The sequence below is a fragment of the Coffea arabica genome, chromosome 9c (assembly GCF_036785885.1).
Source record: "Coffea arabica cultivar ET-39 chromosome 9c, Coffea Arabica ET-39 HiFi, whole genome shotgun sequence".
NCBI classification, from domain to species: Eukaryota; Viridiplantae; Streptophyta; class Magnoliopsida; order Gentianales; family Rubiaceae; genus Coffea; species Coffea arabica.
This window is the reverse complement of record NC_092326.1, coordinates 40,773,931-40,800,605: the sequence shown is the minus strand read 5'-3', so window position 1 is coordinate 40,800,605 and position 26,675 is coordinate 40,773,931. Positions and strand designations below refer to the sequence as shown.

Below are 26,675 nucleotides of genomic sequence, written 5' to 3'. Positions count from 1 at the left end.
AGGCATGGAAAACTCAATGTGAAGGATCCAGGATGTTTAAAGTTACAAAGAAAATCACAAATTGCAGGATATGTCTTTTGAAATGGCACAAAAACAAGATCGGGAATACCAAAAAAAAGATAGATGAGATCAAATGCAAATTAGAAGGAAAAAGGAGGCAGGAGAGGAAGTTATCCAAGGAGGATGTGAGGTCATTGAAGAAACAATTGAAAGAGGCATACCAGGAAGAAGAAAAATTCTGGAGTCAAAAGGCAAGATTGCAATGGCTGAGGGAGGGGGACAAGAACTCTAAATACTTTCATGCAGTTGTTAATGGAAGAAGAAGAGCTAATAGAATGAACCAACTGCAGAAAGAGGATGGGAGCTGGACAGAATCAGAGGAAGCAGTGGGACAGGAAATAGCCAAATATTATAGACAGTTATTCACTGCATCAAAGACACCAACAAGAAAGAACAGCATTCAGGAGATACTTGAGGGGATTCCAACTAAAATCACAGACCAAATGAACAGCATCCTTATCAGACCTGTGGATGAATATGAGATTAGGACAGCTGTGTTTTCAATGAATCCCAATAAAGCTCCGGGTAGTGATGGAATGTCACCTCTTTTTTACCAAACTTATTGGGAAATCATTAAAAATGACATTGTTGAGGCTATACAAGCTTTTTTTCATTCAGGACACATGCTCAAATCCATTAACCATACTCTGGTGTCTTTGATTCCCAAAATCCCCATTCCTATTGGCTTAATGCATTATAGGCCTATTAGTTTGTGTTCTGTTTTATACAAAATCATCTCAAAAATCCTAGTCAATCGCCTTAAACCTGTGTTAGACATGTGCATAAGCAAAAACCAATCAGCTTTTGTGGCAGGCAGACAAATTCTAGATAATGTTATCCTAACTCATGAGTTTCTTCACAATCTGAAAAATAAAAGGAAAGGGCAGATGGGATGCATGGCTGTAAAATTAGATATGTCTAAAGCCTATGATAGGGTCGAATGGGATTATTTGAGAGCTATGATGAGAAAGATGGGCTTCTGTGAAACTTGGATAAAGTGGATAATGAAATGCATTACTACTGTGTCTTACTCTTTCAGTGTTAATGGAGAAGCAAGAGAGCTCGTAAAGCCAGAAAGAGGGCTAAGGCAAGGTGACCCTCTGTCACCTTACCTGTTTCTAATCTGCTCAGAAGGATTCTTAAGTCTGCTAAGGAGAGCAGAGGCAAATCAAAAAATGAAAGGCATGAAGATCAGCAAATATGGACCTGCACTAACTCATCTTTTTTTTGCAGATGATTCACTGATATTGAGCAAAGCAGGGCAACAGGAGGCCAATGAATTGAGGACAATTTTAGAAAAGTACGAGGCAGCCTCAGGCCAGCTAATCAACCTAGAGAAATCCTCAGTTTTTTTCAGCAAAAATACTGATCAGAAAACAATGGATTCAATAAAAAGGGAGCTGGGAAAGATACAGGCAGTAAGTCAAGGGAAATATCTTGGATTGCCTATGATTGTCACATGGACCAAAGAGCAAATATTTAGTTTCATAAAGGACAAGATCAGAAAGAAAATGGACCACTGGAAGACAAAATTGCTCAGCCAAGCTGGGAAAGAAACCTTGATGAAAGCAGTGACATTGGCTACTCCTACGTATGCTATGTCCTGTTATAAACTCCCTAGGAAGCTCTGCAAGGACATTAGCACCATGATGGCAAGATGTTGGTGGGGACAAAAAGAAATGAAGGACAAGCAACATTGGATAACATGGGATAAATTCACCAGGAGCAAGGCAGAAGGTGGGATGGGATTCAAGGATATTCAAATGTTCAATAAAGCTTTGCTGGCAAAACAGGTATGGAGAATAATGACACAACCAAATCTGTTGGTAAGTAAAGTATTGAAGGAGAAATACTTCCCAGAAGGGTCTGTGCTAGAAGGAAAAGTGCCAAAGAGTGCATCCTGGATTTGGCAAAGTCTTATGAGTGCCAGAGAGGTGATCAAGGATGGCTGTCAAAAGAAAGTGGGAAACGGAAAAGGCACTAACATCTGGGATGATAAATGGATTAACAATGGTAGAGATGGGAGGATAAGGACACAGAAACCAGAGGGCAGTGAATTGAAAAAAGTCTCACAACTCATGGCCCAACACAGGTGGAACAGAAATCTGATTTACAAGGTGTTTCACAAGGAAGATGCAGAACACATTTTGAGCATTCCAATAAGTTGGTCTGACCAGGAAGATAGCATGATATGGAAGCACAACAACAATGGTCAATATACAGTGGCAAATGGATACAAAATCCTGCAACAAAAGGAAATGGACAAAAAGGAAAAACGAAGCAGAGAGGAAGGATGCAGCTATCAACAAACAAACAAGGAACTGTGGGAAGCTCTATGGAAGATGCCTATCAAACACAAAATGAAAATATTTGTGTGGAAATGCATCAACAATGGACTACCAGTCAAGGCTCAGATTTTCAACAGAACAAAAAAAGGAGAACCAGTATGCTGTGGGTGTGGAGAGAGTATGGAGACCATCGAACATGTACTACTGCAGTGCAAGAAAGCAAAAGAAATATGGAAATTTGCACTGGTACAGTGGGATGGACTTCAAGACCAAACTGGATGCTTCAAACAGTGGTGGAATATGATGATGAATGCAAGAGCTAGGAACGAAGGGGATGATCGCATAGCCTTAACAGTTAATGTGCTATGGCAGATTTGGAAAGCGAGAAATGCAAGAGTTTTCAACTCATTGCAAAAGGAGCCTTTTAAAGTAAGTGAAAAGGCAACTGCAGAATGGAAGGAGTACCTGGATGCAGTTCAACACAATCAGAGGAGGAGCACAGCAGAAACAAGAAGGCAACAGGAAAGTGGACAAGAGGAACAAGCAGACACGGAGGCGGTAACTCTGAAGCTTGCAATCCAACATCAGAAAGGAAATAGTTCCTTTGGCATTGGCATCACAGCCTTGAATGCTGCAAACCAAGGAATAGCAGCCTGGTCACTAAGAGAGAGATCATCAGGGAACAAAGATCAAGACCTGGCAGAGGCAGTGAGATTATGCATGGTCAAGGCAGCAAGGAAAGAATGGAGGAAAATCAACATAAGGTTTGAAAATAAAAACATGATGGCACAGTTCCAAAGAGGGAAAGCATGGAATATAGCGTTAGATGTCATTTTAGAGGATGTCAAGCAAATGTCATTATGGTTTCGAATGTGCTCTTTTGGAAGATTGAATGAAGACAATGATAGCTTATGCTATAGCTTGAGCAAAATTGCTCTGTTGAATTTTTGTGATTTGGAGTGGAATTATGCCACTTTGTAGTGCTAAATGCACTCTTGTAAAGATAGGAGCCTTTGCTCCAAAAGTGTAAAACTTTCTCAAGTTATAAAATTCTATCGTTTCGGAAAATGTAAGTAAAGTAATTCACGTGTCTTCTAACTGTGACCATAATAATAATAATAATAATAATTAATTAATTAAGATGATGCCAACGATGCTGACCTTATAATATTCTGCAACTTTTAATACGTTCATACCATTATCCTTGACCAAAGTATAACTTTAATTACAGAATATAAGAATATATTTACCAACTAATCCCAAAATTTGGTTGGTTAATAGTTCAACTAACACAACTACTCTAACGATTGTTTGTGTTCAGGTATCCCGTTAGCAAAGAGGCAAAGACAAAACAGCAGGCGTTTCAGTTCAGGCGTGGATATAGATAGCATCATCTATATAGCAGGCGTTTAAATTGCATTATCTTTTTTTTTTAATCGGCACAAGAGTATCCTGACTTGCATCATACTAGCTAATTCCCTGCAGTTATGCATGCAGAGCCTGTCCAAGATACACAGCACATTATCAGCGGAAGTCGATCTGATGACCTTGAATAAAGATTCAAAGGCAGTAACCACACGAGCTGTTCTATTCAAAATGGTTGAGCGCTTGAGCTCCCTGCTGCGGCTGCACTCAAAGCTGCACCTTTAGTTTCATTTCGTATGCACCATTAAACTTTTGAGGGTAAAAGGCAAAATCAAAAGCCCAGAAAAGGGATAGTGTATGAATTAATACTTACCCTGGATTTATCATTGATGATGATGATTACAAGCCCAAAAAGTTCTTCAAAACTGTTGTATCTGTATGTTGCATGTTCCACATTGCTGCAGTCACACATAACACAACTGAGGTTTAATTGGTAAATTACAACAGTGAATTCAATCGTAACTCAAAATAAAAAAAAAAAAAAAATCTTGCATGATCCACAAGCAATAGGGAAACATGAGGGTGTACATTAAGGACCGCCGAGGCAAAACAATGATGGCAATTCGGCCTACTTTTTATCTCTTTGTAGAAAGAAAAGTCACCTGTTCTTTTCATCATAACTACTACTGTATCCTTCTAGGACAAGCATTTGTTTCAATCTTTATTATCGCTGAAAACAAGTAGTATTAAAAGTTAGGCTACTTAACATTTTGAATAGAATCCGTAACCTGCCAAGATACAGGAGAAAGAGTTACAGTCGCTTAACCAAATGAGGCCTAAGACCTATATATATATATATATATATATATATATATATATATATATATATAACTCAAATTATCCAACTCGAAAATTAGTAAAAAATGACTTGGGAGATGAAGTAGACAAATCGAACGTCTGAAGCTTAGAATACTCAATAAAGTCCAGAAGATCAACGACTTCACCTTTCCCCATCCATTTTGAGGTCTATTTTGACCTATTCTCCATCGATCTTAAGGTCTAAGTTGAATTATTCTCTTCTTTCACTACAACGTGTCGGCTCCTTCTACTTCTCATGAATTCCATTCCCCGGATTGAACCCTGGTTTGACGGTTATGATTTGACAAACAAGCCCCCCTTTACCACAAGTAACCTAGGCTAATTGGTAAAAATCCGTTTGAAGAATCTCAAGAAATCCTACTTTTGATTATTAGTACTTGTTTCAGGAGCACTTTCACTGAAATTATTGCGTGTAAAATAACGAGAAGGCGTCCATGGCAAGAAATCGCCTAGGAGAAAGCTTCCTCGCTCAGTCACTAATCCCTCTGTCTTCTACGTTTCACCCGATCTTAAAAATCATCAACCGGCTCATATTTATATACTTTCGCACGTCCAATATTTTTAATCCAATTACTTGTCTTTCAGGGTAGACTGCACCGCAATCATCATTTTGATCATTCGTATATCTGCATATAAAATAACTATTTATAACTGACTTCTTCTTCCTCCCTTCGATTCCTACGCTTCTGGGGTGTTTGTTTTCGGTATTCAAACACCCAGAGAGTCTTCTTCCTCTGCACCCAGGTAACATAAACAATTCCATTTTGCCTCCAGAATCTCTTACTTTTATTATCATTTTCCCTTCATCTTTCCTCCTTTTCTCTTGCCTTTCCGGAATGGCTATCAATGGGATTGTGCTTTGCGATTTTTTTTTTTCCTGGGCAGCAATATTTCTGATCTTGCTTCTTTTTTGTTCCTCTACAAGTGCAGTTGCTCATTCCGTCAACCATTTAATATTTCCTGGTGGCGGATCAGAAACTTGGTGGGTGCAATTGCTTATTCCGTCGTACTTTCTAAATCAAGACTGCACAACTCATTTAAGATCATTTGGGCTGTAAATAGCTCAGCGTGGTTGCGCCGGCCCTTATCGGAAAGCCTTCAACTAAAAATAGTCCATCATGGGGCCGGTGTAACTCAATCGAGCAACTTGACTTGAGCCCGAGAGTAGCTCGCCCGTTCTACTGAAATTTGTGGCGAGACTACAAAGATAGAGCGGAAAAGTAAATGCAGTTAAATAGGATATTCACAATTTGACTGTTAAACCAACTCCAGAGGAAGAAAAAACCATGCAATTGCTACTGAAACTCATCATCCAGTCATTTGAAAGAAGAGGAATCTCTACTAACTCAAACTTTTTCGTCGTGTATTCATATTATTGATGGAAACCCTTGGAAGGTTTGTCGTCTAATAACGCCAAAATGGACCGATAAAAGGCAAGAAAGATCTAATCTCTCTAGAATGAGGATTATGACCCCCCCCCCAAGTTTGAAAACGTTCCAAGTACTACTAATACTACTATTTTGCTGCCCTTATTCAGCCCAACTCGTCTACCAACTTGTTCCACCAACTCCATTTAGAGTGGAGATATGTAAATTACCTCAAAAAATTTTTAATAGGATTTTTCTAATGGGGTAGACGTTAGCATACCTAAATTTCATCCAATCTATCATGTTTATGTATACATATAAATAATTATTACCTTCTCTTACATTTATGCACTTTCTTTAAAGCGTTAAGATGGACCTTGTCCTCTAATCCCTTGAGTAGGTGAATCTCTCTTCTCTTAAGATTAGATATTATAGGTGTTGCCATTTGTACGCGTATAAAATTAGCTCAAACTTGTCCATCTCTTCTTCTTTGTCGCTTTTATTCATTAGCCACTTTTTTTTTTTTCAATTCAGAACGAAAGCGCAGCCGCGGAGCGATTGGGTTATAGAAGCAAGTACGAGGAAGGAGTGAGGTGCGTGGAAGGTCTCAATACTCTTTGGTAGTTGTGTAATTTGCTTATATCGTAGAAGACATAATTCTCTTCATATCGCCATCAAAATGAGGGGACTCAAAAACTTGTTGCCTCTACTCTTCCTGTTTGCTTGCTTCTGGTTAGAAGATTGCATTGCTATGGACACTATAACAATCGATCACCCAATAAAAGATCCTGAAACAATAGTTTCCTCAGGCCAGTCGTTCACATTAGGATTCTTCACTCCCGTAAATTCTAATAATCGGTATGTTGGAATCACTATCAACATTCCAGCACAAAGTGTTGTGTGGGTGGCTAATAGAGACAATCCCATAAAGGATTCTGCAGGATCGTTGGCAATATCAGGGGATGGTGATCTTGTGGTCTTGAACGGGCAGAAGGAAGTATTATGGTCATCTAATGTATCAAATTCTGTGGCAAATTCTAGCGCACAACTTCTGGATACTGGGAACTTGGTCTTGAGGGACAACTCAAACGGAAGAGTTTTATGGGAAAGTTTTCAGACTCCTACGGATACTATTGTGAGGACAATGAAAATAGGTGTGATAAGCAAAAATAACATGATCCGGCTGACCTCGTGGCGAAGTCCTTCTGATCCCTCAGTTGGAAACTTCTCTTTTGGCGTTGACCCTCTTCGACTCCCAGAGTTTTTCACCTGGAATCATAGCAAACCTTACTGGCGGAGTGGTCCGTGGAATGGTAACGTGTTTATTGGAATTCCTGCAATGGGTACTGCATACCAGAATCGATTTGATCTGGTAACAGATCAAAATGGATCCCAATATTTTACCCAATCTTTCACAAGTAATTTGGAATTGTACTACTATGTGTTGAATTCTTCAGGGGTTTTCATGGAGAAGGTTTGGCTTTATGGAGATGGACACTCCGATGTTTCGTGGACAAGTCTAGGGAGTCAATGTGACGTTTATGGCAAATGTGGACCTTTTGGGAGTTGCAATCCTCAGCATTCGCCAATTTGCACATGTCTGCAAGGTTTTGAACCAAAAAACAAGGAGGAATGGGAGGAGGGAAACTATACCAGCGGCTGCTCCAGAAAGGCATTGCTGCAATGCGACAGAAACATTTCTGCTGGCCAAGACGGGAAACCAGATGTATTTTTGACGCTTAACAACGTAAAGGTTCCCGATTTTTCTCACTTAATGCTGTTCCTCAGGGCGACAGAAGAAGAATGCGGTATCCAGTGCTTGAACAATTGCTCCTGCATCGCTTATGCCTATACTACGGGTATTGGATGTATGCACTGGAACAGTAGCCTAATTGACATACAGCAATTCTCTTTCAATGGGGCAGATCTTCACGTAAAGGTGGCCTATTCAAAACCAGGTACCACACTATGCTTAACTACTGTTGCAAACCTGTGTTCTTAAATGCAAACCTCATAGAATTTACACTTTGATTTTTGAAATCTTCTCAATCTATTTGTTTAATGACTAATGTTTCGACAGAAAAGAAACCAAATCTAACCAGTACTTTTTGTTCCCGTGCTCTAAATTCTCTTGACCAGCTTCAACTCCCTGGCGTGCAGGTTTTTCGAACAGAATAAAAGCAGTCATTGCAAGCACAGTAATATTGGGGTCTTTGTTCTTGGCCATATCAGCATATTTTTTGCGGAAGCGGTTGACTAGACATAGAGGTAACATGCTAAAATTGTCAAAGAGGAGTCGTTACTAACATGCTAAGATTGTCAAAGGGGAGTCTTTACTTGCTGCAGATCTATTCACATATTTGCTCATAATCAGGGAATAAGCAAAACGTCAATTTGACATTGTCTGAAGCCTGGGAAGTGTCCAGAATGGAAACCGGTGTGAGTGACAACTCAGAACAATCAAAGCTTGAGGAGCTGCCATTATATAGTTACGAGACACTGGCTAATGCAACCGAAAATTTTCATGCGAAGAATAAGCTGGGGACAGGTGGCTTTGGTCCTGTGTTCAAGGTATTTCATACAACTCAAGAATCAAATGGATTTTTGAAGGGATCCATGAATGATTTATTTATCTTGTTCAATTAATCTGCAGGGGGAACTTTTCAATGGCCAGCAAGTTGCGGTGAAAAGGCTTTCAAACTCTTCGAATCAAGGGATCAAGGAATTTATGAATGAGGTGGTTCTCATTTCTAAGCTGCAACACCGTAATCTTGTTAGGCTCCTGGGCTGCTGTGTCCAAAGAGAGGAAAAAATGTTAGTCTATGAATACATGCCAAACAAAAGCCTGGATTCCTACGTAATTGGTTAGTAAGTTAATGGTGTATATGTTGAATTCAAAGCCAAGCCTCAATTGATGACTTTTTCAAGCCAAAATTGAGGACTTTGAATTCTTTGGCCTAAGTTTCTAAATCCCACATCGGTTAAGTTTAACATTTGAGAGGTTGTTTGAGAACTATAAATAGCTCTCAAACAAACCAATTCAAGAACACCAAGCAAGAGCCAATAACTTGCTTTCTTCTCTCTCTTTGTAATATTTCTTCTAGTGAAATATTAAATTGTCGGTAGTGTCCGAGGACGTAGGCAAATTAGCCGAACCTCGTTAAATTCTGGTGTTCTATTTTATTGTCTATTTAGTAGCTATATTTGTAGGTATATTTGTAGTGAGTTATTGTGCAATTAAGTGCATATATAGGTGATTCTGTCTAGAAAATTGGTACTTAAGCAGGCCAGTGTGCCTCACCAAATATTTCCTGGGAATTACCATTTTGCAATTTTAGGTACAATAATTTACTCGTTATACCTTAACTTTGGTAGGGCTTCCGCAACAATTGGTATCAGAGCTCGAGGTTTCTTAGTATGCTCTGTGGTTGCAGCATGGTCTGATCTTCCACATCAGAAAAGATTTCTTGGGCTATTGTTACTCTACATTTAGGAGCTACTAAATATAATTAGTAGAGATGGCCGAAAGTAAATCTTCATCTACAATGCAAGCATCAACAAGCTCGTCATTATCTATTATGGCGAGAAATGTTATGACGAATACAAAATTAAATGTGGAGACATTTGATGGTACCGGTCATTTCGGCATGTGGCAAAGTGAGATTCTAGACGCGCTCTTTAATCAAGGTCTAGACATTGCCATCGAAAAAGAGAAACCAGAAGAGATTGAAGAGAAGGAATGGAGGACGCTAAATCGTTTAGCGTGTGGTACAATTCGATCGTGTCTTTCAAGGGAACAAAAATATGTGTTCTCAAAAGAAACCTCTGCAAATAAATTATGGACTGGATTGGAGGAGAAGTTCTTGAAGAAAAATTGTCAGAACAGGCTCAACATGAAGAAGCGTTTATTTCGCTTCACTTATGTTCCTGGCACAACTCTAAGTGATCACATCACTAATTTCAATCAGTTAATCACTAATCTGATGAATTTAGATGTGACATTTGAAGACGAAGATTTGGCTCTCATGTTGTTGGGATCTCTTCCTGAGGAGTTTGAGCATCTTGAAACAACTCTACTCCATGGGAAAGCTGAGGTGTCCCTCAGTGAAGTTAGCTCTGCCCTGTACAGCTATGAGCTCAGAAGAAAAGACAAGCAAAATAGCAGAGATGGAGCAGCAGAAGCTCTGGTAACTAGAGGACGCTCACAAAACCAGAGAAAGGGGACGAGAAGAAGATCCAAGTCAAGAGCCAGACTAAGTAAAGATGAGTGTGCCTTTTGCAGAGAGAAAGGGCACTGGAAGAAGGACTGTCCAAAACTGAAGGGTAGACCTGACATAGAAAAAGCTGTTGCGGATTCAAATGTATCTGAGTGCATTGATCAAAACTCAGATTTTTCATTAGCTGTCATGCCTACTGGTCATTCTAGTACATGGCTATTGGACTCAGGTTGTAGCCATCATATGACGTCCAATAGAGAATGGTTCTTTGATTTCAAGGAAAAAGAAGGTGGAGTCGTCTACACGGCAGATGAGACCACATTAGCAACAAATGGGGTTGGTTCAATTCGGCTGAGGAATCAGGATGGATCAATTAAGATTCTAACTGATGTCCGATATGTGCCAGAATTGAAAAAGAACCTCATTTCTGTGGGAGTACTAGAATCAATGGGCTACAAGGTGTCGGCATATAATGGAGTGATGAAAATCATTTCAGGTGCATTGGTGCTGGTGAAAGGAATCCGAAAAAATAATAACTTGTATTACTATCAAGGTAATGCAGTTGTTGGAGTAGCGGCCGTGGCTTCCAGTGATGATCGAGAATTGAAAGTAACCAGATTATGGCATATGCGCTTAGGGCATGCCGGAGAAAAATCTTTGAATCTTCTGATGAATCAAGGACTATTAAAAGGAGCCAGTGTTTGCAAGTTAGATTTTTGCGAGCATTGTGTCAAAGGAAAGCAGACAAGGGTAAAATTTGGCACTGCAATTCACGATACCAAGGGTATTTTGGATTATGTGCACTCTGATGTGTGGGGACCTTCCAAAACAACTTCTTTGGGAGGCAAGAATTATTTTGTTACCTTTGTCGATGACTTCTCTCGAAGAGTATGGGTGTATACTATGAAGGCGAAAAGTGAAGTATTGGGAATTTTCATCAAGTGGAAAAAGATGGTGGAAACTCAAACAGAAAGAAAGATCAAACGCCTTCGAACAGACAACGGAGGTGAATACACTAGTGATCCGTTCATGGAGGTCTGTGAAAATGAAGGCATTGTTCGGCACTTCACAGTCAGAGATACACCACAGCAAAACGGGGTGGCAGAGCGTATGAACCGGACATTGGTGGAGAAAGTTCGGTGTATGTTGTCCAATGCTGAGTTGGGCAGACAATTTTGGGCTGAGGCTTTAGCATATGCAAATCACCTCGTTAATCGCTTACCATCAACTACTATTGGTGGCAAAACGCCATTAGAGAAATGGTCGGGAAAACCTGCTACAGATTATGATTCCTTACCTGTGTTTGGTTCTACTGCATATTATCATGTTAAAGAATCAAAGTTGGATCCAAGGGCGAAGAAGGCGCTCTTTATGGGGATCACAACAGGCATTAAAGGTTATCGCCTTTGGTGTCCCGAAACGAAAAAGATAGTTTTCAGTAGGGATGTCACCTTTGATGAATCTACCATGTTAACAAAGGTAGATGTACAGCAGAATGATAGTACTCCCCAACAGGTGGAGAGCACTCCTAAGCAGATGGAGTTTGAAAGAAGCATTATCAGACCAACAGTGGATATCGGAGTAGATGAAAGGACTCCTATGGTAGAAGAAGAATCAACTGAAGAAAATGTTCCAGTTGAAGAACTTTCACAGCAACATGAATCAATTGCAACCAGTAGGCCAAAGAGGACAATCAGAAAACCTGCTCGTTTTGCTGATATAGTGGCCTATGCATCCCCAACCATAAATGTTGATATTCCTGCCACTTTCAATGAAGCAGCTCAAAGTTCGGATAAAGAAAAGTGGAGGATTGCAATGGATGAAGAAGTACATTCCCTTCATAAGAATCAAACATGGAGGCTAACCAGTCTTCCAAAGAGAAAGAAGGCAATCGGATGCAAGTGGGTATATGCAAAGAAGGAAGGATTTCCTGACAAGTCTGGTATTCGCTACAAAGCAAGATTGGTGGCTAAAGGCTACGCTCAGAAGGAGGGAATTGATTACAACGAAGTGTTTTCTCCAGTCGTGAAACATTCCTCCATCAGAATTTTATTGGCTTTGGTAGCACAATTGGATCTGGAACTTGTCCAATTAGATGTAAAAACTGCTTTTTTACATGGTGACTTGGAAGAGGAAATCTACATGACTCAGCCAGAAGGATTCAAAGTTGCTGGTAAAGAAAAGATGGTATGCAAGCTTGACAAATCGTTGTATGGATTGAAGCAGTCTCCAAGACAGTGGTATAAGCGATTTGACAAGTTTATGATGGGGCAAAGGTACACAAGAAGCAAATATGATGATTGTGTATATTTGCGCAAGCTACGAGATGGATCCTACATATATCTTCTTCTTTATGTTGATGATATGTTGATAGCTTCCAAGGATCAAGGTGAGATTGAAAAATTGAAATCTCATTTGAGTCGGGAGTTTGAAATGAAGGATCTCGGCGAAGCCAAGAAAATTCTCGGCATGGAAATAAGTAGAGATAGAAGATTGGGGAGGCTTTATTTGACACAGAAAGAGTATCTTAGTAAAGTATTAAAGAGGTTTGGTATGAATGAAAAGACTAAACCTGTTAGTACTCCACTTGCTCCTCATTTCAAGTTTAGTGCATCGTTATCTCCAAAGAATGATGCAGAACGAGAATATATGGCAAAGGTACCGTATGCAAATGCGGTGGGTAGCTTGATGTATGCTATGGTGTGTACAAGGCCCGACATTTCACAAGCAGTTGGAGTTGTGAGCAGGTACATGCATGATCCTGGCAAGGAGCATTGGCAAGCTGTGAAATGGATTTTACGGTATATTTTGAACACCGTAGATGTTGGATTAGTATTTGAGCGGGATGAGAAGATTGGTCAAGGCGTAGTTGGATATTGTGATTCCGACTACGCAGGAGATCAAGATACACGTCGATCAACGACTGGGTATGTTTTTACACTTGCTAAGGCACCAGTCAGTTGGAGGTCTACCTTACAGTCAACAGTTGCTTTGTCTACTACAGAGGCGGAGTATATGGCAGTTACGGAAGCTGTTAAGGAAGCAATTTGGCTTCATGGATTGCTTGATGAATTGGGAATTGGACAGAAGTCTATCAAAGTTCATTGTGATAGTCAGAGTGCTATTCATTTAGCAAAGAACCAAGTTTATCATGCAAGGACGAAGCATATCGACGTACGGTATCATTTTGTGAGGAAGATTTTGGAAGATAGTACGATACTACTTCAAAAGATTCAAACCAAGGAGAATCCTGCTGATATGCTTACGAAGGTTGTGACAACTATCAAATTCCAACATTGTTTGAATTTGATAAATGTTGTGCACAACTTGAAGATTGGCGCTTGACAACGCATTTGAAGACACCACCGAATTTGAGGGAAAAAAATTTGTATTTTTGGTGGGATTAGAAATTATGCCAAGGTGGAGATTTGTTGAATTCAAAGCCAAGCCTCAATTGATGACTTTTTCAAGCCAAAATTGAGGACTTTGAATTCTTTGGCCTAAGTTTCTAAATCCCACATCGGTTAAGTTTAACATTTGAGAGGTTGTTTGAGAACTATAAATAGCTCTCAAACAAACCAATTCAAGAACACCAAGCAAGAGCCAATAACTTGCTTTCTTCTCTCTCTTTGTAATATTTCTTCTAGTGAAATATTAAATTGTCGGTAGTGTCCGAGGACGTAGGCAAATTAGCCGAACCTCGTTAAATTCTGGTGTTCTATTTTATTGTCTATTTAGTAGCTATATTTGTAGGTATATTTGTAGTGAGTTATTGTGCAATTAAGTGCATATATAGGTGATTCTGTCTAGGAAATTGGTACTTAAGCAGGCCAGTGTGCCTCACCAAATATTTCCTGGGAATTACCATTTTGCAATTTTAGGTACAATAATTTACTCGTTATACCTTAACTTTGGTAGGGCTTCCGCAACAGTATATACCTCTTTCCATTTAGGTTCCATGGACTCCAGAATACTAGCATATGTAGCATTTCAGATAAGCGTAGAAGTACTGTCCCAAAGAACCTAGTTTCTAATTCTCTATTTCATTCTAATCTAATTCTGTTCAGATTCAAAAAAACGAAATTTACTAGATTGGAACAGACGCAAATTCATCATTGAAGGGATTGGCAGAGGTCTCCTTTACCTTCACAGAGATTCAAGATTGAAAATTATACACAGAGATTTGAAACTAAGCAACATCCTGTTAGATGAGGAGCTAAATCCAAAGATATCAGATTTTGGCTTAGCAAGAATATTTGGAGGCAAGGAGGATCAAGCCAACACAAATAGAGTTGTAGGAACATAGTAAGTACATAATTTCTTCAATTGCTTTCTGTTCTATCATGAGTTACTCAAACTCTCTTCTTACCAACCTTAATTAACAAGGTGTAACTCCAGAACTAAATTTTCAAGCCTAAATAATGCATTGCAGCGGCTACATGGCTCCTGAATATGCGATGGGTGGCCAGTTTTCGGAGAAATCAGATGTATACAGCTTTGGAGTATTGCTATTAGAGATCGTAAGTGGAAAGAAGAATACCAGCTTCCATTACGAGGAGAACAAACTGAGTCTGATAGGATATGTAAGTTTCTACATGATTAGGGTCAATAAAACTTCATTTCCACTTTACTTAGCTGATCGCTAAATCCACTTCATGTTGTATTTTCAACATTTCAGGCCTGGAAACTGTGGACTTTAAAACAAGCCATAAAATTGATAGACCCACTATTATCTGATCCACGAATTGAAATGGAGGTATTGAGATATGTCCATGCGGGAATATTGTGTGTGCAAGAATCTGCCAGTGATAGGCCAAACATGTCTAATGTTCTTTCAATGTTGAACAGTGAAATTGCAGAACTTCCTCCTCCTAAATTACCAGCTTATACTGCAACATTGGGTTTATCAGAAAGTGAATCTTCACAACATTCTGTTAATGATGTCAGTTTGACAACTCTCCAAGGAAGATAGCACATTCTGTTGTTGTATGCATAGCCTTTAGCTTTCTTCTTGATCTTTCTCTGATGAATACTGCGTAGAGAAAAGTTGTAAATGAATGACTCAGCTGAGGATACATAGCTATTTTCTATTGTCACGCAATGAAAATTTTTACCATACAACACTTCAACTTCGTTCCAGTTACATTACTTGGTAACTGCGGAAGTTGGGGAATTCTTCAGAGACTATAGCTGCAATTTTTTAGCACGTTTGAATTGTGCAAGTACCCAGACTTGAACCTTCTTGGATGGCTTCAGGATATCTACTGCATCAGTCGCTTCAGGGTCTCAAAATGGAAGCTTTCAAACGCAGATACAGACTATAAATCATTATCATTACTATATAAAAAGTATGAATGTTGGTATTAGGGAGTGCAAGTGTAAGCACTTTTTATTTTAGTTTTTGTTATTCTTAAATTACCCTCATGTCTTTTAATTAGAATTATTGCATTTTAAGTGGCACTAATTAAAAAAAAATAAAACACTCCAATTGATTACATTTTAATTGTATTGGTAATTATAATTAAAAATTCCTCATTAAAAACTATTTACCTACCCTTGGACTCCATCTCCTATTATTATACGTATCAAAATTTCTTAATTGAAGCATGAAAAATTTCGCATTAGTCATTAGTTGAGATTGTTAAAAAAAATCAATTTCAAAAAATAGATATTCTCTAGAAAATGGAGAAACATACAATGACAAGAAAAAACCTTTATTCATCTGTATATCTTCACACAAATATCACGAGTAAATTTTACAATTATGCACTTTTACCAATAGGAAGAATTTTTCATGTTGCACCCAATAAAATTTCAATATACAAAAAATGATGACACCTTTATAACTGAAATAGCAATATTAAACTAAAAAAAAGAAATCTAAAATAGCACCATACAAACCACTATTATCATTAATATCAACCGATCAAAACAAGAAAAACTAAAATAAGATTGAAAACTATTTATAAAATGACATAAAGTAAATAGCAAATGAATTAAAAAGTTAGAATACAATTCAAATAATACCAAAGACAACATCCAAATCACTTATATCCAAGGGAAGACAAGCATTGTTATTGACAATAATACAGTAATACTTCATTTGTATTGGTTTGAACAAACCAAATCCATCCATCAAGTCAGAAACCATCTCCAATGATAAAATAAGAATTATAATAAGAGTAAATATAAAATGAAGAATGATAAAATGAAAATGATATCCAAATTGTTTTTGGTGATATCCAAAATACCCTTATTTTTCTAATGATTACATATATTTATTGTATTGCAATATTAGTGAATAATGGAAGCGGTTACGAAATGAAAAGCTTTAAAATTAAGTAAATTTCATTTATGGCGATAGTTGTAATTAAACAGATTTAATGCATTCCAATAATTGATAATAATGATATCCAAATTGTTTTTGCTGATATCCAAAATACCCTTATTTTTCTAATGATTACATATATTTATTGTATTGTAATATTAGTGAATAATGGAAGCGGTTACGAAATGAAAAGCTTTAAAATTAAGTAAATTTCATTTATGGTGATAGTTGTAATTAAACAGATTTAATGCATTCCAATAATTGGTAATAATGATAGCAGTTATGGATTCAAAGTTGGCAATTAAAAACTAAAACATTGCAATATACAAAAAATTAATATTAAAATTATTAATTAGCCACAATTCTCATTCCAATTTCATGATCATAAAAAAACTAATATTAAAACCAAAAATATTGTGCTCATATAAAAAAAAGTAGACTTGTTGCTATTGCTTCGCATTGGATTGTGCTAAAAACATGAATAAAAGAAAAGGAAAATAGAAAAACTCCAACTATCTCTATCTATAAAATTTCAATTGTTATACTGTACAAGCTAAAAAAATATTACGTGATGGATCATTTATACTCCATTATTGACAAAAATAGAATTAACATAATACAAAGAATTCAAATTACATTTATGTTTATTTTTCTAACTTAATTATATTCTTCGTGTATAAAAAAATTGTGATGATTGTGGTTTATATGCAATAGAGTCATGAATATACAATAATTTTGGTAAAGCATGATATTATCAATATTTGATATGTTAGAGTTCAAGCTATAAATCAAAAAGTGTTTGGTTCATGATTTCAAATTCGATCTTAAGGGATATGTCAACTATATTGAAATGTTTTCTGTCTCTTTTCATTTAATAAAATTTTTAAAAGTAACTAGTTTAAAAAAATAAATAACATAAAAATATTATATTATGATGTTGATGATCAAAATTTCATAAAAAAATTTAGTATCTAAAAAATAATATATTTTAAGATATTACAATTGCATGTGAACTATTACTAGTATAGATAAACATATAATAGATATGAGTACTTGAATAGTAATAGATAGACAAATATAGATTATGCATCTATACACTTTCCCTTAAACCTTACACCCACTACATTCTGTCTTGGCCATGTTACATTGCTCTTCATTCATCTGCCACTTTCTTTTTTTTAATTGTATTTGCCACCTTAATTAACAGCAAATCAGTTATTTTTATTTTGGTAGGACTAAATTAATTAAACTAAGTTAGAAGTATTCGCTGGAAGAATCTTAGCAATTTGGCAAAAATACAAAGTTCAGAGTGGTTCAGTTACATTTTTATAGATCAAATAGTCCGGAGGAAGAGACATCATACAATCGCCACTAGAAACAGTAATCCAATTATCCCAATTCCCAAAGAGGAACCTCAACTATTTGGACCCTTTTCTTTTTCTAAATCACGCGTTGATTATTTGGAATTTAAAATACGTCGGTTGGTGGTCTGCCGAGCGGCGACGCCAAGAACGACCAATCAAAGTAGATGGTTGAGACTTGAGATATAAAGAAAAGAAGTAAGGTGAAATATCTCTGTAGCTTGAGGATCATGACAAAGTTCAAACACTTTTTTATTCCTATCAGTTCCATTTACTATCCTTAATTGACTCAACTGGTGCATGTATTTTACATTTTTTGCTGCTTTCGATGATTAACAGGATTTCCCAAGTCCGATACAAAGCGCAGACTTGGAGCAACTTGAGTGGAAGTGAGCAAGTAAGAGGAACAAACGAGGTTCATGGAAAGTCACAATACTCTCAGCAGCTGCATTTCTTGCATTGTTTCTTTAAAAACCATATACATTTCTCTTCACTTGGCCATCAAAATGAGGGGACTCAAAAACCTGCTCCCTCTCCTTTTCCTGTTTGCTTGTTTTTGGTCAGAAGTTTTCATTGCTCTAGACACCATAACTATCAACCAGCCAATGAGAGATCCTGCAACTATAGTTTCCGCAAGCCAAAACTTTAAATTAGCGTTCTTCAGTCCTGTAAATACTAGCGACCGCTATGTTGGAATCATTCTCAATATTCCAGCACAGAGTGTTGTGTGGGTGGCTAACAGAGACGACCCCATTACGGATTCTGCAGGAATGTTGACAATTTCAGAAGATGGTAATGCTGTGATCTTGAATGGGCAGAAGAACGTACTATGGTCGTCTAACGTAGCAAATTCTGCGGCAAATTCTAGTGCACAACTTTTGGATACTGGGAACTTGGTCTTGAGGGACAACTCAAATGGAAGAATTTTGTGGGAAAGTTTTCAGACTCCTACGGATACTCTTGTGAGGACAATGAAAATAGGCGTGATAAGCAAAAATAACATGATCCGGCTGACCTCATGGCGAAGTCCCTCTGATCCCTCAGTTGGAAACTTCTCTTTTGGCGTTGACCCTCTTCGAATCCCAGAGTTTTTCATCTGGAATCATAGTAAACCTTACTGGCGGAGTGGCCCATGGAATGGAAACGTGTTTATTGGAATTCCTGAAATGAGTTCTGCATACCAGAATCGATTTGATCTGGTGACAAACCCTAATGGATCTGAATATTTTACACACTCCTTCATCAATGATCTTGCTTTGTTATACTATGTATTGAATTCTTCAGGGGTTCTAGTTGAGAAGGTTTCGTATTATGGAGATGGACACTCCAAGGTTACGTGGACAAGTCTAGAGAGTGAATGTGATGTTTATGGCAAATGTGGCCCTTTCGGAAGTTGCAATCCTCAGCATTCGCCAATTTGTACATGTCTGCAAGGTTTTGAACCAAAAAACAAGGAGGAATGGGACAAGGGAAACTGGACTGGTGGCTGCTCCAGAAAGGCATTGCTGCTGTGCGACAGAAACATCTCTGCTGGTCAAGTGGGCAAACCAGACGGATTTTTGAAGCTTGCAAACATAAAAATTCCAGATTTTGCTCATTTAATGGAGCTCCTCAGGTCAGCTACAGAGCAAGACTGTGGTAATCAGTGCTTGAACAATTGCTCCTGCATAGCATATGCCTATAGTACAGGGATTGGATGTATGTACTGGAGCAGCAGCCTAATTGACATACAACAGTTCTCTTTTAATGGGGCAGACCTTCACATAAGGGTGGCCCATACGGAACTCGGTAATACATTGTGCTATGCTATTGTTGCTGTTGCATACCCGTGTTCTTAGATTCAAACCTGATAGAAATAGAATTTACGCTGCTATTTGTAAAATCTCCTCAACCCATTTTCCTAATGATTACCTTTCAACCGAAAAGAAATCAAATTGAATGATTACTTCCAGTTCTTTTGCTCTAAATTTTCTTAACCAGCTTCAACACCTGAACGCAGGTTTCCGGAAGAACATGAAAGCCATCATTGCAGGCACAGTAGTTTTGGGACTTTTATTCTTGGCCATATCGGCATTCTGTTTAAGGAAGTGGTTGACAAGGCACAGAGGTAACATGCTAAATTTGCAGAAGAGTACGGTCATCACTTACTACACATCTACTTACATTTTGGCTCGTAATCAGGGAATAAGCAAAATGCTGAATTGCCATTATTTGAAGAGTGGGAAGCGTCTAAAAAGGAAAGCATTCTGAGTGACAAGCCAGAACAACCAAAGCTCGAAGAGCTGCCGTTGTACAGTTATGAGACACTGGCTATTGCAACAGATACATTTCATCTGAAGAATAAGCTAGGCACAGGTGGCTTTGGTCCAGTGTTCAAGGTGTTTTCTGCAACTCAAGAATTAAATGGATTGAAGGAATCCATGAACGATTTACTAATCTTGTTCAACTTATTTGCAGGGGATACTTTTAAGCGGCCAGAAAATTGCGGTGAAAAGGCTTTCAAATTCTTCGAATCAAGGGATCAAAGAGTTTATGAATGAGGTTGAGCTCATTTCCAAGTTGCAACACCGTAATCTTGTTAGACTCCTGGGGTGCTGTGTCGAAAGAGAAGAAAAAATGTTAATATATGAATACATGCCAAACAAAAGCTTGGATGCCTATCTATTTGGTTAGTAGATGAAAGATGATTAATCCTGTTTTCCTTAGAGATGTTGCAGTTCCATAGACTTCTGATTGCTAGCACATTAGAGCACCTACTTTAATGAACTGTACTAACCGTCTACTCCATTATCGTTTCAGATTTACAAAAACGAGATTTACTTTATTGGAACAGACGCAAATTAATCATTGAAGGGATTGGCAGAGGCCTCCTTTACCTTCACAGAGACTCAAGATTGAAAATTATTCATAGGGATCTGAAACCAAGCAACATCCTCCTAGACGAAGAGCTCAATCCAAAAATATCAGATTTTGGCTTAGCAAGAATTTTTGGAGGCAACCAGGATCAAGCCAACACAAATAGAGTTGTAGGGACATAGTGAGTACATACCTTCTTAAATTACCTTCTGTTCAATCATGATAAATTCCAACTCTCTTCTTACCAACATTAATTAACAAAACTACAAAACTAAATCTTCATGCCTGAATAATATGATGATGCAGTGGCTACATGGCCCCTGAATATGCGATGAAGGGTAAGTTTTCGGAGAAATCAGATGCATACAGCTTCGGGGTATTGTTATTAGAGATTGTAAGTGGAAAGAAAAATACTAGCTCCCATGATGACGAGAATGATCTGAGTCTGATAGGATATGTAAGTTTTCTGCCGATTATGGCCAATAAGAACTTCATTTCGATCGTTTAGCTACTCGCTAAATCCACATTTTGTCATGTTTTCAACATTTCAGGCCTGGAAACTATGGAATGAAAACGAAGCCGTAAAATTAGTAGATCCAGCATTATCTGATCCACGGGTTGAAATGGAGATCTTGAGATATGTGCACGTGGGACTACTATGTGTGCAGGAATCTGCCAATGATAGGCCAAATGTGTCTAATGTTCTTTCAATGCTGAACAGTGAAATTGCAGAGCTGCCTCCTCCTAAATTACCAGCTTATACTGCAAGATTGGGTTCAACGGAAAGTGAAGGTTCGCAACAAAGTGGACATTCTGTTAATGATGTCAGTTTAACAATTATTCAAGGCAGATAGAAGTTGTAAACAATTGAGCAGTATTATATCTAAGGTTGCTACAAGTAAGTAATCCTATTAGCATGCATCACTTCCAAAATTTTTCTGTAACATCTGTTGGTAATTATGCAAGTCTGGAATGCTTTAGAAGAACTATGGTGGCCAATCTTTTAGCACGTTTTCCTTTGTGAAAGTACTTGATAACTTTTTTCAATGGCTTCAAGATATTTATCATATCAGTTGCAGCACAGGCTCAAAATGGGGGCTTTCAAACGAGGGATGCATTTGCTTATTTGTTACAATAGCTGCCGCTAATGACTAATCTAGTGAGTCAGGAATTTCCTAGAAATATCAACGAGACACAAGTAAGAGGAAGAAGAAATGGAGTGCAAAGTTTCTGCAGTTTCTTGAATCACAGACACAATTTTCTCTCATTGGGTCCCCGAAATGACAGCACTGACAAATTCATTGCCCAGTATTTCTCCTTTTGTGCTTGCTTTGTATAGAAGACGGCGGAGCCTTAGACACCATTACCATGATGGAGCCCATTCAGGATGACAGGACCCCAGCCATATTTGATTAGCACAAGTCCCAAATTCAGGAAAATTCAATGGAATCAAATTGGATCAGAAGTCTACAGCTGTGGAGTGTAATTATCAGATTTCCAACTGAGAAGCAAAGCAAAAGTTTCTGCAGTGAAAAGGATCAGCTGAGCTTTGCTTGAACAGGTAATTTTAAAATAATTAAAATGAATTAATTTTATTCAAAAAAAATTTTTTTTTACGTAAATCAAATTGATATAAAATTGTTTCACAAAAGAACTTTGGTTTATAAGGTTTTAGTAATTTCATATCTAGATTATGGTGATTATGAGTCTATAAAGGTAAGTAAAATGTGATTAGATGATGAGGGTAAAAATTAATTTTTTGTAATGTATTAAAAGATTTCATAAGTATTGATTTGTGGTTTCTCCATCAGACGCGAGTCTGACGCTAACTTTGCTATATCTTCTTTCTTCTGGCTACGATCCGGGTCAAGGGGAAGGAGACAACTAAACATGTTTAAATCATGCCACGTGTACTTCCACGTGGTCGGTTTATATCACCATTGCTCCTGCATAGCTGACACATTTCCATGGCTACAACCCCTCATCCGCCATTTCAAACTGCTTTTATTCTCTACGCTCATAACTTGATATTAGCCCTCAAATTTTAAGGAACTGAATTAGCCTTGTGCACGTTCATTAGCAGGAACAAATAATTTGTGGGGGGTTTATTGGATAGCTGGCAAAAACCTTTCAATCTAAGCAGATCAAATCGGAGTATGGGCTCAGAGACGTTTCTTGAAGTGTTATTGGCAATATTGTTACCCCCTGTTGGAGTCTTCCTCCGTTATGGGTGTGGGGTAATGCCTTTATTTTTCTTTGTGCATTAGCTTCATCTGTACGAGTTTTATAACAAAATGTGCTAAAGAACTTCACCGCAATGAATTACAACTGCCATTTTAATCTTTCTTTCTTCGGATTAGTTATTAATGATGGCAGGCATTGACATTGTTTCCTTCTTTTGGCTTTATTTTTCTTGAAATTGCAGGTGGAATTCTGGATTGATTTGTTGCTGACTATACTGGGATACATACCGGGAATCGTATATGCAATCTATGTATTAGTGGGATAGCAGGAGTTGGATTTGTCTTTTGTAGATCTATTTCATGCTTCTTAGAATAAACTGCTAATCTCTTGTGGTTCCTTTTCCCAGTTGGCACTTATATCATATGTGTATGTTTACAATGACCAAATTAAGATCTGTTTGTTCTGTCTCATGTCTATTATTTGATCTAGTTGGTTCAAGCCAAGATCACTGGTAATATAATTAAAATCCACATTAGCCGGTTAAAACCTTCATGACAACTTCTGCATTCTTCATCAACGAGGAAATTCTAGAGTTCATATAGGGCTAAGGTGTTCTCTTTGTAATTAGGAAGGCCTTCTGGAGCAGGGGATTTTGATGGCTTCTCCGCTAACTTCTCTATTGTCGTTGACTGAGTAAATAATCCAGTTGCATTGGAGATGGAAGTTTTGTCAGCCAATGGAGTTCTTGAGCTTGAGGGCGGACTAGAGCCTGGGACTGTGTTAGGCAGCACGTCCTGTTTCTGACCATGTGCCATGATGACATTGTTGTCACCATTCAATTTCGATATATTGTTGTCAACCTGAGAAACAGGGCGACCATTATCATGTTCTTTCTGATCTGTCAGCATTTCCCTGCTCAAATCAATGACCTCAAAAATACCTGCTTAAATCATTAACTTGATCCCTAAGATTTGCCAAAATTTTTGCCTTGTCCTCAACTGATGAATGCGAATTATTGGCATTGTGTTGCTTGCAGCTATTTTTCTCTTTCTTAACCGGAGCTGATGGTTGTGGTTGAAGGACAGGATCAGTTCTTTGCACCTTAGCATCTCTGCTTAACCTACCATTCAGTCTCCCCTTAACCCTTGTCCTTTCATCAGTGTGGCCAACTCTTTTTTGCTCACATTTCCCGGAATGAACTTTCCTGCATTTTGAGCAAAATTTTTCTTCTGTTTCCCCGCATGTACCAGACTGAAATCTCAAACTTGAATCTGACCCAGATTTCTTGGTGCTCCAACCTTGTGGGGAACAACTCTTGAGCTTTCCATCTGATGAAACATCTCTTAGCTTTATGTCTTTAACAGGATTAGTGCTTTGTGAACCGTGTTTCATGCACCTTGTCTCTGATGAAGTCCTTGCTTTTAGAGGTTTATCAGGTGTTTTCCTACTTGTAGGCCCAGATTTTGTAGGTGGGGTGCACTGCATTTCAAAATGAAACTGTAAACCTTGTCCAACAGTTGGCATCAACGATTTCTGCTGCACAGGAGAGACATATCACTGAACAGCAAGCCGCACAAATGAACTAAACTAAAGAGTTCTTATTCAGGGTAAGTAGATCAATGTGTTCATAAAAATTAGCCGGTGAAACTGAAAGTACCTCATCAAAAAACCCAATCTTTGGTGATGGCATGCGAAGATATGATGGTTTAAGCTTTTTCCTAGATTCAGTTGGGACATGAGAAGCATCAGCTGAACCTTGCTTGCTCTGAAGAACTAGAGAATTTGTTTGCTTATTCAGCAGGCAAGCAGTGAATTTTCTGTGGAGGTTATTTGTCAAATGTGGTGATGGATTTACTTCATCTTGTGTATTGGTCCTTGTCAATGTAACTGGAGTATCAAAATGAACTTCTGTATCATTAGATTTTTGCTTGGTTCTTGATCCTGGTCCAGAGGATGACATACCGAAGGAAGAACCAGCGGGTGATACGGAAGAAAAATTGTTGGAAAGTGACAATGATTGAGTTGACAATCTACAATTTCTCAACCCTTTACTTTTGGACAGGTATCTCACTGCAGCGTCAGAAGTGGAAGTCGAGTCAGACACTGTGCTGTTTCTTGATCCTGTTTTTCGTTTCAGAAGAGAAGAAAGAACTTTAATAGATGACGCAGTTGTACTTCTATCATGTGAAGAACTAGAAATTGTTGAAGCTTTGGCAGCACTCAGAAAATCAAATTGAACCAGAGCTGGATAAATGCATGAGTTTCCCAAAGCAGATTTCTCAATTGGTTACATACTTGCATCTAAACACGTACAAAAGTTCGAAGTTCATTGTATTCCAAGGATGTAACGCATTACCAGATGAAGTTTTGGCAGCTACATTCTCCACTTTAGCACTCTTGCTTTGTCCCATCAATGCATTTTTCATTCGCCTGAGTACCTTGGGAGCCTTGAGAGGCAGGGAAGGGGTCTCTTCTCCTTTAGACATGTGCTTCATTGATCAAAAGATGAGAAAAATTGACGATGTCAATCATTTGGAACCTCAATAATTTGTTTATGCTAAAACATGAAGAAACTATGCAATTGAAATATTTCTTTTTGCCCTTTATTCCCCCCCCCCCCAACTAATTCCCCAAAAGAAAGAATACAGCACCTCAGCTGTTTGATTACAGGAAAGGGACCTCATTCAGCAACTGGAGATGATACACTTTCTATTAAACATGCTACTGAGCAAAAGAAGGCATCAATTCATTCTATGCAATTATGCATTGGCTGTACAATGAGGAAATGACAAACCTCAGCCTTATTCTTGACTGATCTTTGAGTATTGACGTTTCTTCCCTCTAAAGCTGATGATTTAATCTAGAAAACCAAAGGACAAGTTGATTCATTCTCAATGAAATAAGCAACACATTTCAGATTCTGATGATTTGACGTACCTTATTCTGAATGCCAATCTTGGTTTTCCTTGAAGCTGAAAAGAGCACCATACAATAAGCATTGGTTCTGATAAATAAAAAAATGAATAGCAGAATGAAAAGATACCAGCTGAGCAATTTATGAAGAGGGAATGACTTCCACAAACAAGCAAAGGACCATTGGAGGCCACAAAAGTATAGATTCCCTAGGCAAGAGGCTTATGTGCAAACAGGATATTCCTGCTCCACAAAGCACATTTACTTTCAGCCTAGTACCTCTCTCAGAACACCATTTCAACAGCGCACAGAAGTCATGACTGCGTACAAACATGTAATGACATACCCCGTCAGATTATCAACAACTTACGGCTTGTTTAGTACTAGGCTGCCATTATTCATCACTAAATCTCTCCAACAAGCTATAGTTTCTCTATGTCAGTTAACATGCAGAAAAGGGGACACTGTAAGACCATCTTTGTGTCTTATTAATCTCGGAGTAAAGCTCAAGCCTTGTGCTCAATTGCTCTGAACAGAAAGGAAAGAGAAGGAAAAGGCCTGGGTCAGCTCTTCTTCAAGTTCATCTCAGTTGCTACAAAATGTACTTACTTTCCGATTTAGATATCATGCAAGCTTGCATTTCTAGATGGTAGTTCACAACTTGCACTAACGACACTCAAAATTTTATTGGGTTCATATTTCAACACACGCTTATAAAAGAACAGATCAAACTTAAAGCTACCTAGAGAAAAAGCATCATTCTTACCAGTATCAGGTGGTCGTTGCATTTCAGCTGTCCTGAAGCCTTCATTAATGAAAGTTAACTCATCACCATCAAGAATTCCTAGTAAAAGGAA

General features: G+C 38.1%; 4 protein-coding genes across 7 annotated transcripts; 3 read left to right on the top strand and 1 right to left on the bottom strand.

Annotated features, from left to right (window-relative positions):
- The first annotated feature begins 6,398 nt into the window (after window positions 1–6,398).
- Window positions 6,399–15,297, top strand: LOC113707889 (G-type lectin S-receptor-like serine/threonine-protein kinase At1g11300). Its single transcript, XM_027230280.2, has 7 exons — window positions 6,399–7,917; window positions 8,120–8,227; window positions 8,334–8,530; window positions 8,613–8,823; window positions 14,244–14,481; window positions 14,609–14,759; window positions 14,855–15,297. Exons 1-7 carry the CDS (start codon window positions 6,639–6,641, stop codon window positions 15,146–15,148), a joined length of 2,478 nt encoding a protein of 825 aa, XP_027086081.1. The 5' UTR covers window positions 6,399–6,638; the 3' UTR covers window positions 15,149–15,297.
- A 2,906-nt stretch (window positions 15,298–18,203) lies between these two features.
- On the top strand, window positions 18,204–21,945 carry LOC140014374 (G-type lectin S-receptor-like serine/threonine-protein kinase At1g11300). 3 transcript variants are annotated; one of them, XM_072065175.1, is made up of 8 exons: window positions 18,204–19,653; window positions 19,865–19,972; window positions 20,047–20,243; window positions 20,323–20,533; window positions 20,665–20,902; window positions 21,028–21,178; window positions 21,273–21,619; window positions 21,806–21,945. In XM_072065175.1, exons 1-7 carry the CDS (start codon window positions 18,285–18,287, stop codon window positions 21,573–21,575), a joined length of 2,577 nt encoding a protein of 858 aa, XP_071921276.1. In that variant the 5' UTR covers window positions 18,204–18,284; the 3' UTR covers window positions 21,576–21,619; window positions 21,806–21,945. The 3 variants fall into 3 exon arrangements, with proteins under 3 accessions (XP_071921276.1, XP_071921277.1, XP_071921275.1); XM_072065176.1 differs by having other exon boundaries at window positions 21,795–21,928; XM_072065174.1 differs by having other exon boundaries at window positions 21,273–21,928.
- A 182-nt stretch (window positions 21,946–22,127) lies between these two features.
- Window positions 22,128–23,368, top strand: LOC140003718 (salt stress-induced hydrophobic peptide ESI3-like). Of its 2 annotated transcripts, XM_072065177.1 has the most exons (3): window positions 22,128–22,282; window positions 22,802–22,958; window positions 23,147–23,368. In XM_072065177.1, exons 2-3 carry the CDS (start codon window positions 22,878–22,880, stop codon window positions 23,228–23,230), a joined length of 165 nt encoding a protein of 54 aa, XP_071921278.1. In that variant the 5' UTR covers window positions 22,128–22,282; window positions 22,802–22,877; the 3' UTR covers window positions 23,231–23,368. The 2 variants fall into 2 exon arrangements, with proteins under 2 accessions (XP_071921278.1, XP_027085719.1); XM_027229918.2 differs by lacking the exon at window positions 22,128–22,282 and having other exon boundaries at window positions 22,547–22,958.
- Window positions 23,369–23,492: 124 nt separating this feature from the next.
- Window positions 23,493–25,953, bottom strand: LOC113709048 (uncharacterized). The gene is made up of 5 exons (XM_027231798.2): window positions 25,843–25,953; window positions 25,700–25,765; window positions 25,262–25,394; window positions 24,563–25,026; window positions 23,493–24,438 (listed from the first exon to the last, which is right to left on the bottom strand). The coding sequence occupies exons 1-5, from the start codon at window positions 25,891–25,893 to the stop codon at window positions 23,836–23,838; spliced, it is 1,317 nt and encodes a 438-aa protein (XP_027087599.2). The 5' UTR covers window positions 25,894–25,953; the 3' UTR covers window positions 23,493–23,835.
- Window positions 25,954–26,675: the final 722 nt, after the last annotated feature.

Bases quoted from the DNA above. Each gene is read 5' to 3' on its own strand.
- LOC113707889 (XM_027230280.2), top strand. From the start codon at position 6,639: ATGAGGGGACTCAAAAACTTGTTGCCTCTACTCTTCCTGTTTGCTTGC. The intron at 8,531-8,612 runs GTATTTCATACA...ATTAATCTGCAG, and splicing joins GCTTTGGTCCTGTGTTCAAG to GGGGAACTTTTCAATGGCCA. The intron at 14,760-14,854 runs GTAAGTTTCTAC...TCAACATTTCAG, and splicing joins AACTGAGTCTGATAGGATAT to GCCTGGAAACTGTGGACTTT.
- LOC140014374 (XM_072065175.1), top strand. From the start codon at position 18,285: ATGGAAAGTCACAATACTCTCAGCAGCTGCATTTCTTGCATTGTTTCT. The intron at 20,244-20,322 runs GTGTTTTCTGCA...ACTTATTTGCAG, and splicing joins GCTTTGGTCCAGTGTTCAAG to GGGATACTTTTAAGCGGCCA. The intron at 20,903-21,027 runs GTGAGTACATAC...ATGATGATGCAG, and splicing joins AATAGAGTTGTAGGGACATA to TGGCTACATGGCCCCTGAAT.
- LOC140003718 (XM_072065177.1), top strand. From the start codon at position 22,878: ATGGGCTCAGAGACGTTTCTTGAAGTGTTATTGGCAATATTGTTACCC. The intron at 22,959-23,146 runs GTAATGCCTTTA...TTGAAATTGCAG, and splicing joins TCCTCCGTTATGGGTGTGGG to GTGGAATTCTGGATTGATTT.
- LOC113709048 (XM_027231798.2), bottom strand. From the start codon at position 25,893: ATGGTGCTCTTTTCAGCTTCAAGGAAAACCAAGATTGGCATTCAGAAT. The intron at 25,766-25,842 runs GTACGTCAAATC...TTGGTTTTCTAG, and splicing joins AGATTGGCATTCAGAATAAG to ATTAAATCATCAGCTTTAGA. The intron at 25,395-25,699 runs GTTTGTCATTTC...TGATCAATGAAG, and splicing joins CAGTCAAGAATAAGGCTGAG to CACATGTCTAAAGGAGAAGA.